At 47.4% G+C, this 18,021-nt stretch overlaps 2 protein-coding genes across 3 annotated transcripts; one reads left to right on the forward strand and one right to left on the reverse strand.

Moving 5' to 3' along the window:
* The first annotated feature begins 504 nt into the window (after positions 1–504).
* LOC125544123 (ATP-dependent zinc metalloprotease FTSH 9, chloroplastic/mitochondrial) lies at positions 505–7,046 on the forward strand. Its single transcript, XM_048707701.1, has 17 exons — positions 505–1,110; positions 1,698–1,851; positions 2,294–2,383; positions 2,480–2,568; positions 3,051–3,174; positions 3,354–3,473; positions 3,630–3,680; positions 3,910–3,971; positions 4,309–4,366; positions 4,601–4,726; positions 4,800–4,880; positions 5,029–5,158; positions 5,476–5,624; positions 5,765–6,046; positions 6,120–6,209; positions 6,421–6,474; positions 6,560–7,046. Exons 1-17 carry the CDS (start codon positions 617–619, stop codon positions 6,698–6,700), a joined length of 2,295 nt encoding a protein of 764 aa, XP_048563658.1. The 5' UTR covers positions 505–616; the 3' UTR covers positions 6,701–7,046.
* A 1,819-nt stretch (positions 7,047–8,865) lies between these two features.
* Positions 8,866–15,976, reverse strand: LOC125544124 (phospholipase A1 PLIP1, chloroplastic-like). 2 transcript variants are annotated; one of them, XM_048707703.1, is made up of 3 exons: positions 15,064–15,976; positions 13,061–14,471; positions 8,866–9,760 (listed from the first exon to the last, which is right to left on the reverse strand). In XM_048707703.1, exons 1-2 carry the CDS (start codon positions 15,694–15,696, stop codon positions 13,080–13,082), a joined length of 2,025 nt encoding a protein of 674 aa, XP_048563660.1. In that variant the 5' UTR covers positions 15,697–15,976; the 3' UTR covers positions 8,866–9,760; positions 13,061–13,079. The 2 variants fall into 2 exon arrangements, with proteins under 2 accessions (XP_048563660.1, XP_048563659.1); XM_048707702.1 differs by lacking the exon at positions 8,866–9,760 and having other exon boundaries at positions 12,650–14,471; positions 15,064–15,975.
* Positions 15,977–18,021: the final 2,045 nt, after the last annotated feature.

The raw sequence follows: 18,021 nt of genomic DNA on the forward strand, positions 1-18,021 counted from the left end.
CATATGCTGCACAGAACACCCTTGCCTTGATATGACGACGATGGAGCTCAGATGCAAAGTAGCAAATTTGAGGCGTTACCGGTTACTGTCCGCGGACTCATTCGGTCGCGTATGCGGGCGTTTGAGAGATCGGATTGACGGAGTCCGGCCGAAGATGATCTTATGTGTCTTTTTTACTATTGCATTGCATGTGTGCTTTCTGTATGCGTGCATGAGATAGAGAATCCGGTCCCTTGCTTGAACGTGAGTGCCAAGGCGAGCTCAAATCCAGCACCGACCCCGAGCCCACGAGGCCATGGAGCAGAGTCCCATCGACGACATCGTCCTTTAAGCTGAGCCGTCCGTCCACGTCGCTCGTCTCCGAACCAACGGTTGGCGTGAATGCTGCCAACGACCGAACCGCCTCTGTGTGCTCGCTGGCGATAAGGCTACTCGTGTCCACTAGAATCGAAACGGAGCCCACCGAGAAGTGAAAAGGGAAAAAACACAAACAGAAAACGCTCCCAGGGAAACCCCCTCCCTCCCTCCCCCTCCTCCCCTCTCCTGCAAGTCACGACTCACGCGTCTCCCACCTCGCCGGCGCCGGCCGCCTCACTCCGCCTTCGGCGCCGCCGCCATGAGCGCCCTCCAGGCCTCCCTCCTCCTCCGCCCTCTCCCCTCGCCCCTGCCCCCTCGCCGCCGGCCGCCACCAGCCCCCGCGTCCGTCTCCTTCCCTCGCTCCTGCTACCACCGCCGCCCCCCGCTCCCCCTCCGCGCATTGGCCGCCGACGGACCCCAGCCTCCCCCCTCTCCGTCCCCCGAGCCTCCCGCGGCGGCTGCGGCGGCGGCCGCTCCGGAGGCGGAGGTCGACACGGGCCCCGCTGCCCAGGACGGGAAGGAGGAGCTCGAGGACCTGGTGGATAAGGCTAGGGTTTGGGCCGTGGCTTTCGCGGCCGCGGTGGTCGAGGCGGCCAAGAGGTTTTTCGACTGGGTGGTGTCTGGCGATTGGATGAGCTGGTGGCCGTTCTGGCGCCCCGACCGACGCCTGCAGCGCTTGATCGATGACGCCGACGCTCACCCCAAGGACCCTGCCAAGCAGAGCGCGCTGCTCCACGAACTCAACAAGTTTAGGTGCGCTCCACGACAACGATTCTTTGATGTTTTCTGACGAGTCAACTCAAATGGGTGCTGCTTTGGAGACATTTGGAAAATGTGTTTCTTGGTGGCTGAGTATCAGGGGATTACTTGCTAATCCATAGGGCTGGACTATTGACTTACCTAATAACACGGTCGCAACCAAGTTTTAAGAAGATATCAATTCTAGCTTTTCTGATGTTGAATGGATTCTGGATCCATGATAAATATGTTTTTTTTACCAATTTAGCATTACGCAATCGAGTTCATTAGTCATTCATTAGTTCAAGTTTGCGACCATTACTTTGCACAATCTTAAATCTAGGAAACCGTGAAATTTGTAGCTAAATAGCCAAATTCAGTGGCATTTGGTTTCATGGCACCTAAATAATGCTGTGATTGATACGTGATGTGGAACAATGTACTTTTCCTGCTATCTTTTGATGCTACTGAAATAATTAATTGGAATGGTAGAAACAGGTTACTTGTTCCTTTTGTTTTTCTTTGCACATTGCATTGTGGTCCAGTGTCCTATTTATATAGATTTTAAAGAATGATGTGGTTCTTAAATTCCATCTTGGCAGCCCAGAAGATGTCATCAAAAGAATCGAGCAAAGAAGTCATGCGGTAGATAGCAAGGGGGTTGCAGAGTACCTTCGAGCTCTTATTCTCACCAACGCTATAGCTGATTACCTACCAGATGAGCGGTCTGGGCGTTCAGCAACGCTACCAGCTCTGGTAAGTTTCCTTTGCAAGCCTATCGTGTATGTCAGTCAAGATTTCACATTTTCCTACTCAGTCGATGCAGCTTGAAAACTATCCTGCTTATGAACTTGGTGAGATTGCCGACAATATGGCACTTGATGAAATTCCATTATGTCCTGGTGCTGAAATACTTCATTTTTCTTACTCTTCTTCTGGTTATTCAAGAAAACAATGCATAAATTGAGATACTCGGTTCAATCAACGCTGTTTCAGTTCTTCAGTATATTTCTATCATCTTGAACAACAAAAGCTTAAAGCCTCTATTTTTAATGTACTCCCTCCGATCCATATTTATTATCGCTGATTTTTGCATAAATTTTCCTCCTATCTCGTTTATTTGTATATTGTCATATTTTGAAATATTAGTCACCATGTTGTAACCCACTCTTTGGCTTATATACATTTACGTCAGTAGTTGCAAGAATTGAAGCAACGTGTATCTGGGGAGGACAAGCCTTTCTCGAATCCCGGGATATCTGACAAGCAACCATTACATGTAGTAATGGTAAGTTCGCTCAACCTTCAGAGTATGCCAATATGGGGCAGTTATTGCTTTCACCATATGATCCCAATAATGTTTGCCTATCTGTGCCATCATTAGGTTGATCCTAAAGCTACTGGTAGATCAACTCGGTTTGCTCAAGAGATTTTCTCGACTATCTTGTTCACAGTTGCTGTTGGATTTATGTGGTATGCTCAACCTTCCATAAGTCATGACTCTAATCTCTGGAGCTTTTAAATATGTCATCTATTGGTTCATGTTTATGTCAAGCTTCTATATTTTGTTTTCTTGCTTGTCTTAATGACTCTTTAAGGTTAACTAGGCTGTATTTGCCTTGAAGTTCCTTGCATAGTGCAGCTGAGATTTAAGTTTCATGATTTAAGGTTTCAAACAGGAATTCTGATACCTCTGTTCCTGGTGTTTCAAGTCATGCATTGTTTGTGCCATAGCCGGAGTTGTTATGCCAATAGTTGCTTCCTGTGATGATATGTCTATAGACAGCTTGTTGAAGTCCTGTTATATTTTCTGTTGGACAAACTCATTTCCAGTCCTTATTCGATGGACAACTGTTTGGATTAGTTTTTGGTTTACTTGACAGAGATAAACTCTGTTTAATCTTGAGCATCTTTTTTATGTCAGTTTCTTGTAGTAATCAAACATTTTGTTTCAGGGTAATGGGTGCTGCTGCGCTTCAAAAGTATATTGGTAGCCTAGGTGGAATAGGCGCATCTGGTGTCGGTTCCAGTTCATCATATTCTGCAAAAGAGTTGAATAAGGATATAACGCCTGAGAAGGTGTGATATGATGATGTCTTGTTCCACTGTCAGTTGTGCAAAAATACAATTACTGGGTGCATTTCATGTTTCCTTTTATTGTATATATGCCTCATTGGCTGGGTACAATTGCTCAGTGCGAAAATGAGAGTAAACATATGTATATTCCGCATGATCCCTTTATACTGTTTTATATGCAGAATGTGAAGACATTTAAAGATGTCAAAGGCTGTGATGATGCAAAGAAAGAACTTGAGGAGGTTGTTGAGTATCTAAGGAATCCTATGAAGTTTACTCGCCTCGGTGGAAAGTTACCAAAGGTAATTTGTTCTATATCAATCTGCAAGATACATTTTCAATCTGCTATGTACTTTGCTGTATGGGATATACCAGATATACATCTTTGTAGGGCAATATATATTTTATGGAATACTGGTTCAATAGAACCTTTATATGATTAAAAATGTGTTTTGTAGGGAATACTTTTAACTGGAGCTCCAGGAACTGGGAAAACGCTGCTTGCTAAGGTACAATTTTCCTGGAAGAATAATTTGTTGCTTCATGTATTTTGAACTGAGTAAAGAAACTCATCAGCCCAGCCCTTGCTGTGCTTTGTACTTGTGTTTCTACATTAAAAAAATATGTTTCTCTGCTTAGCTTTCAAAACCAAGTCTTCTATTATCAGGCGTTTCTAGCTATTTGCTAGTCAGTTCCTTGGTAAATGCATACCTTACTAGAGCTACCTTTGTGATTTAGGCCATTGCTGGGGAAGCTGGTGTGCCGTTCTTTTACCGAGCAGGTTCTGAATTTGAGGAAATGTAAGATCTCTTCTATTATGATATTGGACTTATATTTTCCTTGTATATTTGGTGGCCTTAGAGTGCTAACTGTGAATTTCAAAATTTGCCTATGTGCCGCAATTCGTTGCATGACCTCAGAATTTGACTTTCTGGCATTGTACCATTGCATGTGCTGCAATTTGAGATCATTCTGGATTTATGTCGAAGCACTACTGAGATGATATTTATTAGGCATGGATGAGTCAAGCTAGTGAAGCATTTGTAATTTACTAATGGAACTACCTTAAGTTGTATCCCTATCCCACTTTCATGTCTTCTTGTTTAATCAGAATTTACTGACATTGTATCTTGTCAGGTTTGTTGGTGTTGGTGCTCGTAGGGTGAGATCCTTGTTTCAAGCTGCAAAGAAAAAGGTGCTTTACCCTTCTCTTCCGTTGCCTGAGCTTAGCTCCAGCATTTCCTTCTATAAATTGAGCGCTCTCTGTGCTGTTTTAGCTTACGGGAAATGCTCAATTGTGATTCCCTTTTCATCTCCTCCTCAACAGACAAATTGGTGAAGCTTAATTTGTTTTATCAGTGAAAAATGATGTACCTTCGTAATGATAATATCTTTTGTGTGAGTAACTTTTTATTGTTCCTTTTTACAGGCACCATGTATTGTTTTCATTGATGAAATAGATGCAGTGGGATCAACTAGAAAACAGTGGGAAGGCCACACAAAGAAAACATTGCATCAACTTCTTGTTGAGATGGATGGTTTTGAACAAAATGAGGTAACATTATCACATAAGTGAACAAAGTGCTGTAGAACTTTGTCTAACCCTAGTTTACAATCGATATGTACAGGGAATAATAGTAATGGCTGCGACAAATTTACCAGACATTCTTGATCCAGCACTTACGAGACCTGGTAGATTTGATAGACATGTAAGTTTTCTTGAGTAGTTTTTTTTATCTTCACAACCATTATCATCAATTCTTTTTTTATATAGAACAGCAATTACATATTGATTTATTGTAATTATTTTTGTATAAATATGTAATTTCATTTAGTTCTGCTGGTATTGGTTACTAGATTGTTGTCCCTAGTCCTGATGTGCGAGGACGCCAAGATATTCTGGAGCTCTATTTGCAAGACAAGCCTGTGGGCAGTGATGTGAATGTCAATGCAATCGCCCGCAGTACCCCTGGCTTTAATGGGGCTGGTGCGTACAACTTTCCTTTGTACTATCTCAGCGAAATGATAATTGTAGCATTACATCATCTAAGCGTGTGGACTATGGGGTGTTTCTAGCGATAGGATAGTGTTTTTTCATCAGCAGCTGGATTCCTATTCTTTTTGCTGCGTCACCATTTTATTAAGTCCTAACTTGTAACACTTATAAATCCATGGCATTCCACGTATTTTCCATTAGAATAAAATAATAAATGTCTTACCTAAGGTGCTATAAAATTTGGCAGCAATATTTGTGCTGTGGTGGTGAGACTCATACCGACTCATCTTTTTTCCTTTTAATGTTAGACCTTGCGAACCTGGTAAACATTGCAGCAATTAAGGCTGCCGTTGAAGGTGCTGACAAGTTGACTGCTTCACAATTGGAGTTTGCCAAAGATCGTATCATCATGGGAACTGAGAGGAAATCAATGTTCATCTCTGATGAATCAAGAAAGGCATGCTTGTTCAAGTTGTTTTTCCTTTTTCTTAAGCACGCTTGAACTAGTAATTGTAGCATCCATGTCTTTGAAAATTTTAAACTGAAGAAGATGTGAATTTCTGCACTAACTAGTTTTGTTATTTTTTGGTTCTTTAGCTTACTGCCTACCATGAAAGTGGGCATGCTATTGTTGCACTCAATACCAAGGGTGCTCATCCCATTCACAAGGCAACTATCCTGCCTCGTGGATCTGCCCTTGGAATGGTTACACAACTTCCCTCACAGGATGAGACTTCTATCAGCAAGAAACAACTCCTGGCACGTCTTGATGTTTGCATGGGCGGAAGGGTTGCTGAAGAGCTTATATTTGGGGAAGAAAATGTTACTACTGGTGCCAGAAATGATCTTCATACTGCAACAGAGCTCGCTCAGTATATGGTGATTATTTCATCCACTTAGATTGTTTATTTTCTTGTTAGATGTATCTAATGTCACTTGACTGGCTGTGTAGGTATCAAACTGTGGGATGAGTAATGCTATTGGTCCTGTGCATGTAAAAGAACGACCAAGTGTTGACATGCAATCAAGAATAGATGCAGAGGTACATTTCCACTGGTCTTATGATTACAAATTCATTTTTTCTAGCATATGACCACTGACCAGTATAAGCTAGCGACCTGTATGATGTGCTTTTGCATAATCTATCGGTATACCGAGCTATTGGCCGCATCAGGAACCTCTCTTAAACTCCACTTACCAGAGGGTAGTTACTGTTTCTCTCGCATTTGTCTCATCATCATATGGCCTTGCAGGTGGGCAGACTCCTAAGAGAAGCTTATGAACGGGTGACACATTTACTGAAGAAGGTTTGCTTCTCAACCATGACGCCTTTTGCCAACATATTTATTTTTTTGGTTAACTCAGTGTTGACTGATCCAAGTTTATTTTCAGCATGAGAAGCAATTACATGCTTTAGCGAATGCTCTGCTGGAGCGTGAAACTCTGACGGCAGATGAGATCAACAAAGTAGTTCATCCCTACCAAGAAGAACCACAGCTTCCCTTCCAAGAAGAAGCCTTTGCGCTAACTTAGGCATATTACCTTTTGTTGCATCAAGGTGGTAGTTTCCACTGTAAATCCGTGTACAGTAATTGGAAAGTCATTACTCACCATTTTGCGAAGGGGGGTAAACTTGGGTGCATTTCCTTCTCAGCACCATTAGGCTGGCATGCAGGAAATTGAAAGATGAGATTATCGGAGGGTGTTGCATGATTGTGAGCTATTGCCATATCTGTAACGTGGCGAGACTCACCAGAGCCTGCCTTTTACCCAACATGGAGCCCCTGAGCTGAGAAGTGCATCATACTTGGTTTAGATAGGGAAGCGATACAGATGTGACATTGCATATTTTGGATTCTAGATTATTTCTTCTTTTCAATTCTATGCCTCGCCATTGTTTAAAGGAAATCGCACATACAACTGTCTCACTCTATTGCGTCGTAACATGTTACACGGATGTGGTCAATTATTATGTCTGGCATGTTCCGTTTTGGTTTTCTTTTCAGAAACTTGCTGTTCAAAACTGCAAGTACTGTCTTTTTAGTTTTTACCCCAAGGCGGTTTCATATGTATTGATGTTGTAAAAGGATGTAAGCAAAAAAGCTCTGTGATTCGGCAATAGAAAAGGGGGTGCAGGCTTCAGTAACGTGAGGCTGAGTGCCTATGGAAACGGTTTCTACCCTGTCTGCTGTGAGTCGACTAGTCGTTTATATTCAGCCAGGAAGCATTGAAGAGTGGCGAAAAGATTGTAGTGAAGTTTTCTCCAAAAAATCCAGAGGATACATATGGCCATGTTACAAAACAGAAGGATGTTTATAAAGTGAGAAGTGCATATTTCAACTCTGCATTAATGTCCTAGTTTAATTTAGAGGTAAATACCTGACGGTGGTACAACTTGTGTTGGATGATCAGTTTAGTGCTAAAAGTTGCAAAATACATGTTTTGAGTGCTTGAACTTGTGTGGAAGGGCAAATACGGTGCTATCTTTGGAATTGATTTGCGGACGACTTTTTAGGGTCAGCAAATCTACGACACCCTTATCCTATGTTTGTTGTTCATGTAGGAGTTTGATCCAAGAGTAGTTGAGCATTTCTCCTCATCCTATGTTTGTTGTTCATGTAGGGGTTTGATCCAAGGGTAGTTGAGCATTGCTAAGCACAGATGAAAAATGTCGGACGTGTAGCATTGCTCTTTCGCGTCCGCCGTTATGTAGGGTGTTTGTGTGTTGCGCCGGCGTGACCGTGGCCCACTGTCAATGGGTGGCAAAGGGATGTCACTGCTAAAAAGACTGCAATTGTTATAACCTTGATTCCTAAATACCCTCGATTTCCCAGCCCACTTCCTAAATCCCTAACCTTAAGCAGGCGACATCGGTGATGGAAGGGAGCCTGGACGAGTGGATCACGTCGGCCTGTGACCGACAGGGGTGGCATCTCTCTGCTTGACGTCTGATTGCTCTATGGTGAGAGGGGCGACATCGGCGGCTAGAAGGACGGCGAAAAGGAATGGAAGACAACAACCGTCTACTACTAGGGATCGAAGAATAATATGCTTAATCCTCTACCTCTCTCGCTCATATATGCATGGCTACTTAGAACTCAAGAGGAAATATTTGATTTTTGAGAGGAGCTGCCGGAATTCGAGTTTGGGCTACTGCAGTACAAGTTCGATGCCCAGTTCAATGGAGTGGAGCGCAAGACAGCGAAGTGCATACACCTCCTTGGCCCTGATCGCAATGTGGCCAAAGACGGGAGTAACAAAGGCAGAAGGTTTTTGGGCTGCCAAATGAGGTATATTAGCATTGTCATTGACCATGCTTGCTTTGTCATTGAGCACATGTACTTCATAATCGAGTAATGTCATGATTAAATGTACAAAAGATGTCAGGGCTTGTAGATATGTGAAGTGGATTGACTGAGAATGGCTTTGTGCATGATATAGTTCATTAAATTATTTTCTTTGTTGCTTTTCTTTTTGGCAATCTTTTGTAGTTTTTCGACAATCCCCCCACCTCCATTGCAAGTTTGCAACATGCAAAGTAAGAGGAATAAGCATAAGAATGGTGTCATAACATGCAAAATAATAATGATGATCAATTTATAGTAAGAAATAGTGATGCAAAATTGACGTATCAATGTGCAAGTGACAATCAACATGTTATTCAAGTTCTTCAAAGTTATGTAAGATCTCCTTATCTTATGATCATCAACATGTCAGTCTACATTGGCCTAAACCAAATCACCATCATCTGACACTTCAAAGCCCCTTTCATTAAAATACTCATATGTTTCAACTTTTACAATTTCACCCTTTGCCTCTTCCTCACTATTGTCATCCACTTGTTCCTCTGTTTTTTCAGTGGCAACATCAGTATCAAATCCTTCACTAAATGACACAAACCTCCTTGTTGTCCTTGATCTCATCCCTAATGGACTTTGAGGTATTTATAATCAGCACACACGTTTTCTTTTCCCTTCCTGTAATTACCTTAGGCAAATCATACACGCCATCCAACAGGGCATCGTCTTTGGTTAATGTTTGCAGGGTATCACCACGGTATACAAGGAGTAGCATGTTCTTGTGGTCTATTGTTGCAACAATATGCATCACATGTCAGTAATTTCAGGCCATCAGCAGACTTGCCAGGCTGGCACAAATACACATCATGGTTGGACACTGCTCTGTCATATTCCAATTTGTTGAGAAAATCATTGATCCGTAGGATTCACCAAGTGTCTCTCTAAAAATTATCAAACCAGTCTACTGTCTCATTTCGGGTAACACCGGTACCAAGGCAGAATCTTCTCTAACAACATGAGATTTTCTAGCAGAGCAACGACGAACGAGCTTCGCGCAGATGTCCTGTATAAACAACATAGGTAGTGCATGCATGGGGCGGTTTCGCGTGTGAGGGAGGGGGGGGGGCGACCGAGGCAGCTTCCTTGTAAACGTGGTACGCGCGGGCGGTGTCCAACGGACCTTTAAACCCGCGCTCAAGTAGTACTTCATAATCCATATATGTCATGTTGCTGCCACTTTCACAATAGGAACACTTATGATAAATCTAAACAGTAAACAAACCATCAAATGATCCTGCATTGAAAACATAGCACAACTTCAGTTCATAAATTTAGATAACTCAGAAATGCACTGTCATAATAATTCAGATAATTGTACAAGTGTAAATGGCATAGTATTTCAGAAGTTCAGTTAACCAGCACACTATACGACAGTTCAACAAATTCAACAATTCACTTAAGTGCATTACTCACAGTGTCACAAAAATGCAGTTAACTAACTGCATAAAATTCAGTGCACACAATTTTCAGTTAACTGCAGTACTACATGTGTCACAAAAAATTCAGTAAACAAATTGCACTATTGTACTGAAATTCAGCCAACCAACATTACAAAATTTTCAGTTGCAACACATTACAATTCTAAAAAAAACGTGTCCCAAAGGATTACTGAACAAATTTGAGCACTAATGTTGCTAAATTAGCTGCCTCGTGTCATTGATCAACGATATTTCTCGGCAAAGTTGCCTCCTACAAAACCCCTAAATAACCCTAACGCAATTCATAGTGCAGGGGGTAAATGTTGTCAAGCCATACAAATATCTTTGTCATTACGTGGATTAGAGATGCAAAACAAAGACTTGAATGCACGACCATGTCTTCGATTAACCCTAACCAAAACATGGGTGGGAGAGGGGCGACATAATCAGAAGGGGGGGTGGGGGGGGGGATGACTCACCGTACAACAGTGCTGATTCGCCTAGCAGGCAATGATGAGGGTCGTCCATCATCACCTCCGATGCCGGTCACCGGAGAGAGAAGAAACAAAGACGAAGCAATAGGCACTGCGAGTGAATACACATCGCAATTGTGGGACATACATGCAAATGTGAAGCCTTTTACAAGTATTTAGCGCAATGGTGGTGGTGGTGTGTGTCTGGGGGGGGGGGGGGGGGGGCATTGATAGTGGGTTATAACTACGTTGGCATGACTACGTGAGCACCCTATACGGTGTTAGACGCGAAATAATACTGTATTGGTAGGTTCAGGCAGGTTTTAGCATCGAACACGTGTATTCCACAATTTTTTGCACTGAACCGATCATCTCGCGCAAGTTGCACTCTTGTTTTCTCGAGTAAATAGCATAAAACTACTACTTTAGGGGATAGGGTTCCAAAAAACTACCAGTTTTTTAATTTTTCTCAGATAACTACCAAGTCAAGGGTCGGCTGTTTCAAAAAAACCCAAATGACCGTTGTTTAAAAATTAAACCTGTTTATGACAGGTCGGGCCCGTACCTAAACAATCTGTCTGTTTGACCGTGTGTTTGACCGTTAACTAACATGTAGGGCTCACATGTAAGCTTCCTCTTCCTCTTCCCTTTCTTCTTCCTCTCTTCCTGAGCCCTCTAGCTCTTCTCTCCTCTCCTCTCCTCCGGTGATATCTCTCCCGAGCCGGCGACCCTCTCTCCTCCCTAGCAGGCGACCTCCCATCCCTTCCGTAGCCGGCGAAGACCCTCCCCTCCCTTCCCTTCCCCAACCTCCCCATGGCCGTGGTACAAGCTCGCCGAAGCTCCAGGTGTTGGAGGTGGCGACGAGGAGGCATGACAGAGGCCGTGCGAAGCTCGAGGGCCTTCCGGCGGCCGTGCCAGAGTCCGGCCTCGTCCGCGGCAGTGGGAGGCGCGCGCTCCAGCAGCAGCGCATGACATCCGCATCGTCGTCAACGGCGAGCTCGAGGAGGCCGGCAAAGGCGTCAACGGCGGCCGCAGGTGTGGTTCTTGGCCATCTCGGCGAAGACGGCCGCTGGATTCTTCTTGTGCGTGGCGGCGGACACATAAACGACGGAAGGGGCAAGGTAGAGCGCCATGGCCAAGAGCAGCGGCCGGCAAGGAGTGGACTCAGCCCGTCGCCCGCCGGAGAAGCACCTCCTTCGCGCCGAGCAAAGCGGTGGCGCCTCCTTCCACCTGGCCCGTGACCTGGCCGCCGGCGAGCTGCCAGCGCCCTCGGGCGCGTCTTCTCCTTACCGGGACCCGATTGCTTTTTGTGAAAAAAATCAAGGACCCGATTGCTTTTTTTAAGAAAACTTAGGGACCTTATTGCTTTTCCATTTTTTACAGAATATGGGCCCCACATGTAAGTTAACGGTCAAACTAAACAGTCAAACAAACGGTTATCTTACGTGCGGGCCCCAGCTGTCATAATCATGATCAATTGATAAGCACTCGGCGATTTGTGTCTTTTGAAACAGCCGACCCCTGACTTGGTAGTTATCTGAGAAAAATTAAAAATTGGTAGTTTTTTAAAACCCTAGCCCGTAAAGTAGTAGTTTTATGCTATTTACTCTGTTTTCTCCAATGTTACTAGTATACCCCAGTTTGTTGTTCTTTGGCATCACGTGTGCATTAAGCTAGTACTCCCTCCATTCACAAATATAAGATGTTATACTTTTTTCTAAATCAGATATGCATATACACTAAACGTTTTAGTGTGTTTGTTCACTCATTTTAATCTGTATCTAATATATATTAAGATACTCAAAACATGTTAGGGCCTCTTTGATTCGTAGGATTCTAAAAATGCGAGAATATGAAAAACAAAGGATTGGAATGTCATACTCATCTCAATCCTACATGATTTTAGGTTGTTTGATCGCATCATAGGAAAAACAAATGATTCTTTGGAACAGATTTGAAAGGATGCTAGAAATCCTGCTGGAAATAGTACAAAAAAGTCCTTGAAAAATTCTTATAGGATTCACATTGAATGAAACAGCTAACATAGGAAGAATTCCCAAGGATTTTAATCCTCCAAAATACTATTGACTGGACATAGATAAGTGAAGTATATCGAGCCGTTATAAGGAACCCATTTGGAGCGTATAGCCAAATGGCGAAGGAATTGGGAAGTGACCTATACAATACAGAGGTGCATTGGATGCAATGAGTAGCAGAGCAAGAGACACGTCATTTTCGTTGGGTTGTTCCTTTATAACAACATTTCATTTCCTTTATATAACAACGAATTTACAGGTGGAGTTCACTGGATCACAATCACATGATCCCTTGACAAATCACCATTGCATTATTCAGCGGCCTGCACAACTTTGCAGGCCACCAGCCAGGACAACAAACCACATCAATGCTCCTACTATACGCATACGCTTGCAATGTACTACCTCTATACCAAAATATAAGACGTTTTTGCAGTTCAGTTCAAATTTGAACTGCAAAAACGTCTTATATTTTGGTGCGGAGAGAGTACTTACTCTACTACACTAAACCTACACCAAGAAAGTCGACTGATATTTCTGTACTCTCGTATGTACCATTGATGCATTCGCCCCACACATCAAAGAACCCAAAGAAAAGAATGTAAACCTGCTTGAATTGCAGTGATTCAGGCTTCGGATACCAGCTCCTTGCTGCGGACGGTCACCGGCCTCGGGACCACGGTGCCCGCCACCCCCGGCCACCAGTACTGCTGCAGCCGCTCCACGCCGGGAAGCCTCCACACGATCTCCGGCTGCTTCCGCCGGCGGGGCGCCACCTTGGTGAGGGCGTAGAGCGCCCGGAAGTAGTTGCCGGACTCGTGGTCTCGGAGGATGGCGCCCTCGGACCCGTAGGCCGAGAGGTCGCTCAGCGTCTCCAGCGGGTGCGGCGAGTTGAGGAACGCGCGCAGGGCGCTGGCCACCACGGCCCTCCCCGACCCCGACGGCTCCGCGCGCTCCTCCGGGTTGGCCACCCGGAACAGCGCCGCGCCCTCCGGCAGGAACGGGTGGTGCGGCGACGCCTTGCCGTCCGGCTGCAGGATGTACGTCGTGCCCATCGGCGTGTACAGCACCTTCTGGCTGTTGAGGCAGGGGTGCGTGCGCAGCGCGCCGTTGAGCCGCTTGAGCACGGCGACGGCATGGCCGGGGTACCGGCACGAGAATGCCCTAGGCACGATGTCCCGGTGCATCGCCACGGCGCGGACATGGTCCTCGCCGACGCCGAGCGCCTCCAGCACGCGCTGCCCGCCGCAGAACACCGACGGCGCTCCGAAGGTGACCACGGGGAGCAGCGACTCCGGACCGACCACCCCGCGCGCCACCAGCATCAGACTCACAAGCAGCGCCAGACTGCCGCCGAGCGAGTGCCCCGTGAACCGCAGACGAGCGCCATCCTTGTGCGCCCTCAGGTGCTCCACGATCTCCGGCATGAGCTGCTCGTAGATGCCCTTGGCCGCCTCATAGATGCCGCGGTGCACGAGAACGCCGGTGTCCTCGAATGCGGTGGGCTCGAAGAGGAGGTTGGCTTGCCAGGACGCGACCGAGTCGGAGCCCTGGATGACGAAGCAGCGGGTGCGCATGTCGGCCTCGTCGCAGACGAACCACTGGCACGGCGAGGACAGCGGCGACCGCAGGTCACGCGCGGCCTCTTGCCGCGCCTCGTCCTCGGCGGCCACCACCGCCGTCACCGTGGAAGCGGCAACGTAGGCCGCCATGCCGGAGTTGTACAGCCGGTCTTCTTCCCCGGCCGGTGGCTGCTGATGCCCGCGGAGCGAGAGCAGGCCGCGGGCCCGCGCTTGGACGTAGGACGCGGCCGACGCGGCCACCTCGTAGGCCAGGTGGTTGGAGCGGCGGACCGGCCGCCGCGGCTGTGGCTCCGCAGCCACTTCGTACTGCTGCGCGTCGCCCGGCGGCCGGGTGGAGTCGCCGTCCACCTGAGCGCTCACGGCGCTGGCCTCGGCCTTCTTCTGTACCGACGACGTCACCAGCTCGAGTCCGTAGTGTTTCCTCAGCTCAGCCCTCTGTAATTCCAGCAACAACGAAAATCAAAATTAGGACGAAAAAAAATGTGTAGATTGTTGCATGGTTTCATCGTTGACCGCAACTGGAAGATTATGACAGTATACACAAGTCACACCCAGAAATTGCTACCGGCACGAAACTTTTCAGGCAACCACCTCGAAAATGCCACCCTTGATTCCAGAAAACTACTCCTACGTGTTGATTACGACAGATTTCTGTATTTTGGGTTAACGAAAAAGGCCACTAATTAGACGAGGAAATTGTCAATGAAAAAGGATGAAGCGCAAGTTGGTGACTACTACTACGTGCCTGGACAGATCGGCCACCAAGATAATCGGCGATGGAAATTAAAGACACGGGTGCTGCCTGCGCTTGCTTTTCCTACCTAAATCTGGCAAACATTAATCCCTTAATAAGAAATTAATACTCCAGGCCAGTGGGCACCTCCCAGCCTGTACGCGCGGCGACTCTCTCGTAGCAATTAAAGCCAGCGTTTTTATTAGTTGAGCTAACTCGGCGGCCAGATCGGTGGATCCGGGCCGTCCAAGTCCAGGCGGGCGGCCACGATTCTATCGTTCCCGTAGCGCTCACCTTGATCTCCGGGATGACGTAGGCCATGTTGCAGAGGAAGGCCAGCTGCGCGAACAGCCGGGCATCGCCCAGAGGGGCCCGCGCCAGCAGCTTGACGAAGGACTCGCGGTCCCACTTGTCATCGGCCTCCGGCGCGGTGTGCTCCTCATCGCAGTTCACGCCGCAGCCGCCGTCCTCGTGGTAGTCGTCGTCGTCCTCCTCCTCGAAGAGGTTGTCGTTGTCGGTGAAGAAGCGCTTGGTGGGGTCGTGGAAGCGGGAGCGCAGCTCCAGGAGCCGGTCCAGCCAGTGGTCCTCGGGCGTCCTGACCTGCGGCATTTCCGGGTCCGGGTCCGGGTCGGTCTCGCCGGCGCACACGGTGAGGAGCCGGTAGTCCCCGCCGCCGCCGCCGTCGGGGAGCGGCGGCGGGCGCAGCGGCGCGGCGCCGAACTGGAAGGGGAAGACGCCGATGGAGCGGCTGGTGGTGAGCGACGCGCCCGCGGCCCCGCCGCGGCGGGAGCAGCGGAGGTGCGGCTCGGAGCGCGACCGCCGGATGCCGGCGTGCATGTGGACCGGCTCCCTCTTGGCCCGCCGCCCGGCCGGCGCGTGCGCGGACGACGACGCCGCCGCCGCCGCCCCGGCAATGCTCGCCACCATGCGCACTTGGATGGAATGGACCGGTCCTCCCGGAGCCGCGCTGCTAGGCAAAGGGATCCAGCGCGCAGGCGGGGGCGGGGATGATGGTGGTTGGCGTTGGTTGGGCTGGCCTCTTGGTGGCGGTGTATTTGATTCGGCCTCGGCGATCGATCCGTGCGCCCAAGGGAGGGGAGCACGGAGGAGTTGGGCGAACGGCGATGGGGCTTTAATACCGGAGACGGGTAGAGGAACAAGGAGAGAGAGAGAGAGACAGGTCGGCCACGCGAGCGAGGTGGGCGAAACCGAGAGAAAAACAAGCCTCTTTGGACGCCACGACAGCGGGAAGACTGATATGAGCAGGTGAAATGACCGTCCTACCCTCGTGTCATTCTGTGATCAATGCGGGCGGGACACCATCAAGAGGCGACAGGTGGTCCGGTTGCGGGAGCAAATTGCATGCACGGATACACCGTGCGCAGCATGTGCGCGGCCGAGAGGGTAGTTCCGGAAAATAGGGGTACAATAGAACAAGAGAGGAGTAAACACAGGAACGGGCTGCAGTGAAGAGTCCCCGTCAGTCACAAGAAGCGGCCGAGGAAAAATCGCGGCCGTCGACGATGGAGCATGGGAATCTCCGTCCCGTCGCGGGCCGCGGCCGAGAGACCAAGAAAGGTGCACCTTGTTTTCCCAAACGGTATCCATCGCGGCATTATTCCTAATTCCTTCGTGTCTGTTTTTTGCTGCGTACGACTTTTGTACCACCTGCATACGGAATGCCTGCGTGCCTGTATGTTTTGGGAAATGTTATCGTGCTCACGTTTTTCTGGAAGGGCATGACAAGACACACGTTTTATGGCTGTTTAGGTTGTTGTGAGGATGCCAATTTTATTTAGTATAAGCATGGTAAATTCTAAGAGAAACTGAGCTAGACGAATTTGTCATGCTTCCTAAAAAAATGCCGTCCTCATGACAACGCAAAATGTCATAAAATATGTTTGTTTGACATGTCCTCCCAGGGCACATTCGCTAGTTCAAAATCCATAGTTTTTAGGCCTGATCGACTCGTGACTGCCGAATCCTGTAGGAACGAGTGTGAATCACGGCTGGGGCACTTCAAATTTGTAGCGGCGCAAATGAGTATATAGCATAAAACTATTTGTTTTTAGGCAAGAGAACTAAAAACGATCCATACAAAAAAGGGTTTCCCCTAAGCCAGGAGCTAGGGTTTAGGAGCCCTCTAGCGACATGAAGGTTGAGAGTTTCTTTCCTTCCAACCAATCTACCCCTCACACCCCGGAATCCCTACGCCAACTCGTGTTGATCCAAAGGCAACCTATCGTTTCTTCCCGACTTTGGTTCGTTAGGGGTTACACGAAAGTTTTAGGGTTCGCAAGTCTGCAGAAGGTAGGATGGCGACAGAAGATAGCAATTCAAGGAGGAAGAGGAAGGATAGTAAGGATGTGGAGGCGCTACTCAATTACCTCGATCTCCATGAAGGTGATGGGGCCGATTTTGTATGGAAAGAGGAGTCAGATCTGTCGGATGTTCAATCAAAGTGGCTAGCAATAGCTAGGGTCCATACAGAGAAAGGCTCTAGTCCGTCGAAGCTATATGAGGATATGAGATGGACTTGGAATCCGACGAAGGAGGTTCGTCGGAGATTGATCAAAGAAAACTTTTTACGGTGCAGTTTGGGTGTCTTGGCGACTGGAACACATCGATGTTCAATGGACTGTGGCTATTTAGAAATCAAGCCCTTATCTTGGTGGAATACAATGGATTCACAAACCCTGAATGGGTTGCCTTGGATACGATAGCAATGTGGGCGAGAGTCTTGAAGTTGCCGGACAACTATTTAAATGATGTGGTGATTGATACGTCTCCAACGTATCTATAATTTTTGATTGCTCCATGCTATATTATCTACTGTTTTGGGCAATATTGGGCTTTATTTTCCACTTTTATATTACTTTTGGGACTAACCTATTAACCGGAAGCCCAACCCAGATTTGCTGTTTTTTGCCTATTTTAGTGTTTCGAAGAAAAGGAATATCAAACGAAGTCGAAACGGAACGAAATCAACTTGAGAAGTTAATTTTGGAAGGAAAGCAACCCAGGGGAGCTTGGAGTGCACGTCAGGGGAGACACGGGCTGCCCACGAGGGTGGGGGGGGGGGCGCCCACCCCCCTAGGGCGCGCCCCTGCCTCGTGGGGCCCCCGTGGCTCCTCCGACGTACTTCCTGCACCCACATATATCGTCGCACCCTAAAACTTCCAAAACGAAGAATAGATCGGGGGTTCCGCCGCCAGAAGCCTCTGTAGCCACCAAAAGCCAATCTAGACCCGT

Source organism: Triticum urartu, chromosome 3 (genome assembly GCF_003073215.2).
Source record: "Triticum urartu cultivar G1812 chromosome 3, Tu2.1, whole genome shotgun sequence".
Taxonomy (NCBI): Eukaryota; Viridiplantae; Streptophyta; class Magnoliopsida; order Poales; family Poaceae; genus Triticum; species Triticum urartu.

Coding starts and splice junctions, on each gene's coding strand:
- LOC125544123 (XM_048707701.1), top strand. CDS start 617: ATGAGCGCCCTCCAGGCCTCCCTCCTCCTCCGCCCTCTCCCCTCGCCC. Junction 2,384..2,479: donor AACCATTACATGTAGTAATG/GTAAGTTCGCTC, acceptor TGCCATCATTAG/GTTGATCCTAAAGCTACTGG. Junction 6,047..6,119: donor CAGAGCTCGCTCAGTATATG/GTGATTATTTCA, acceptor CTGGCTGTGTAG/GTATCAAACTGTGGGATGAG.
- LOC125544124 (XM_048707703.1), bottom strand. CDS start 15,696: ATGGTGGCGAGCATTGCCGGGGCGGCGGCGGCGGCGTCGTCGTCCGCG. Junction 14,472..15,063: donor ACGTCATCCCGGAGATCAAG/GTGAGCGCTACG, acceptor CTGGAATTACAG/AGGGCTGAGCTGAGGAAACA.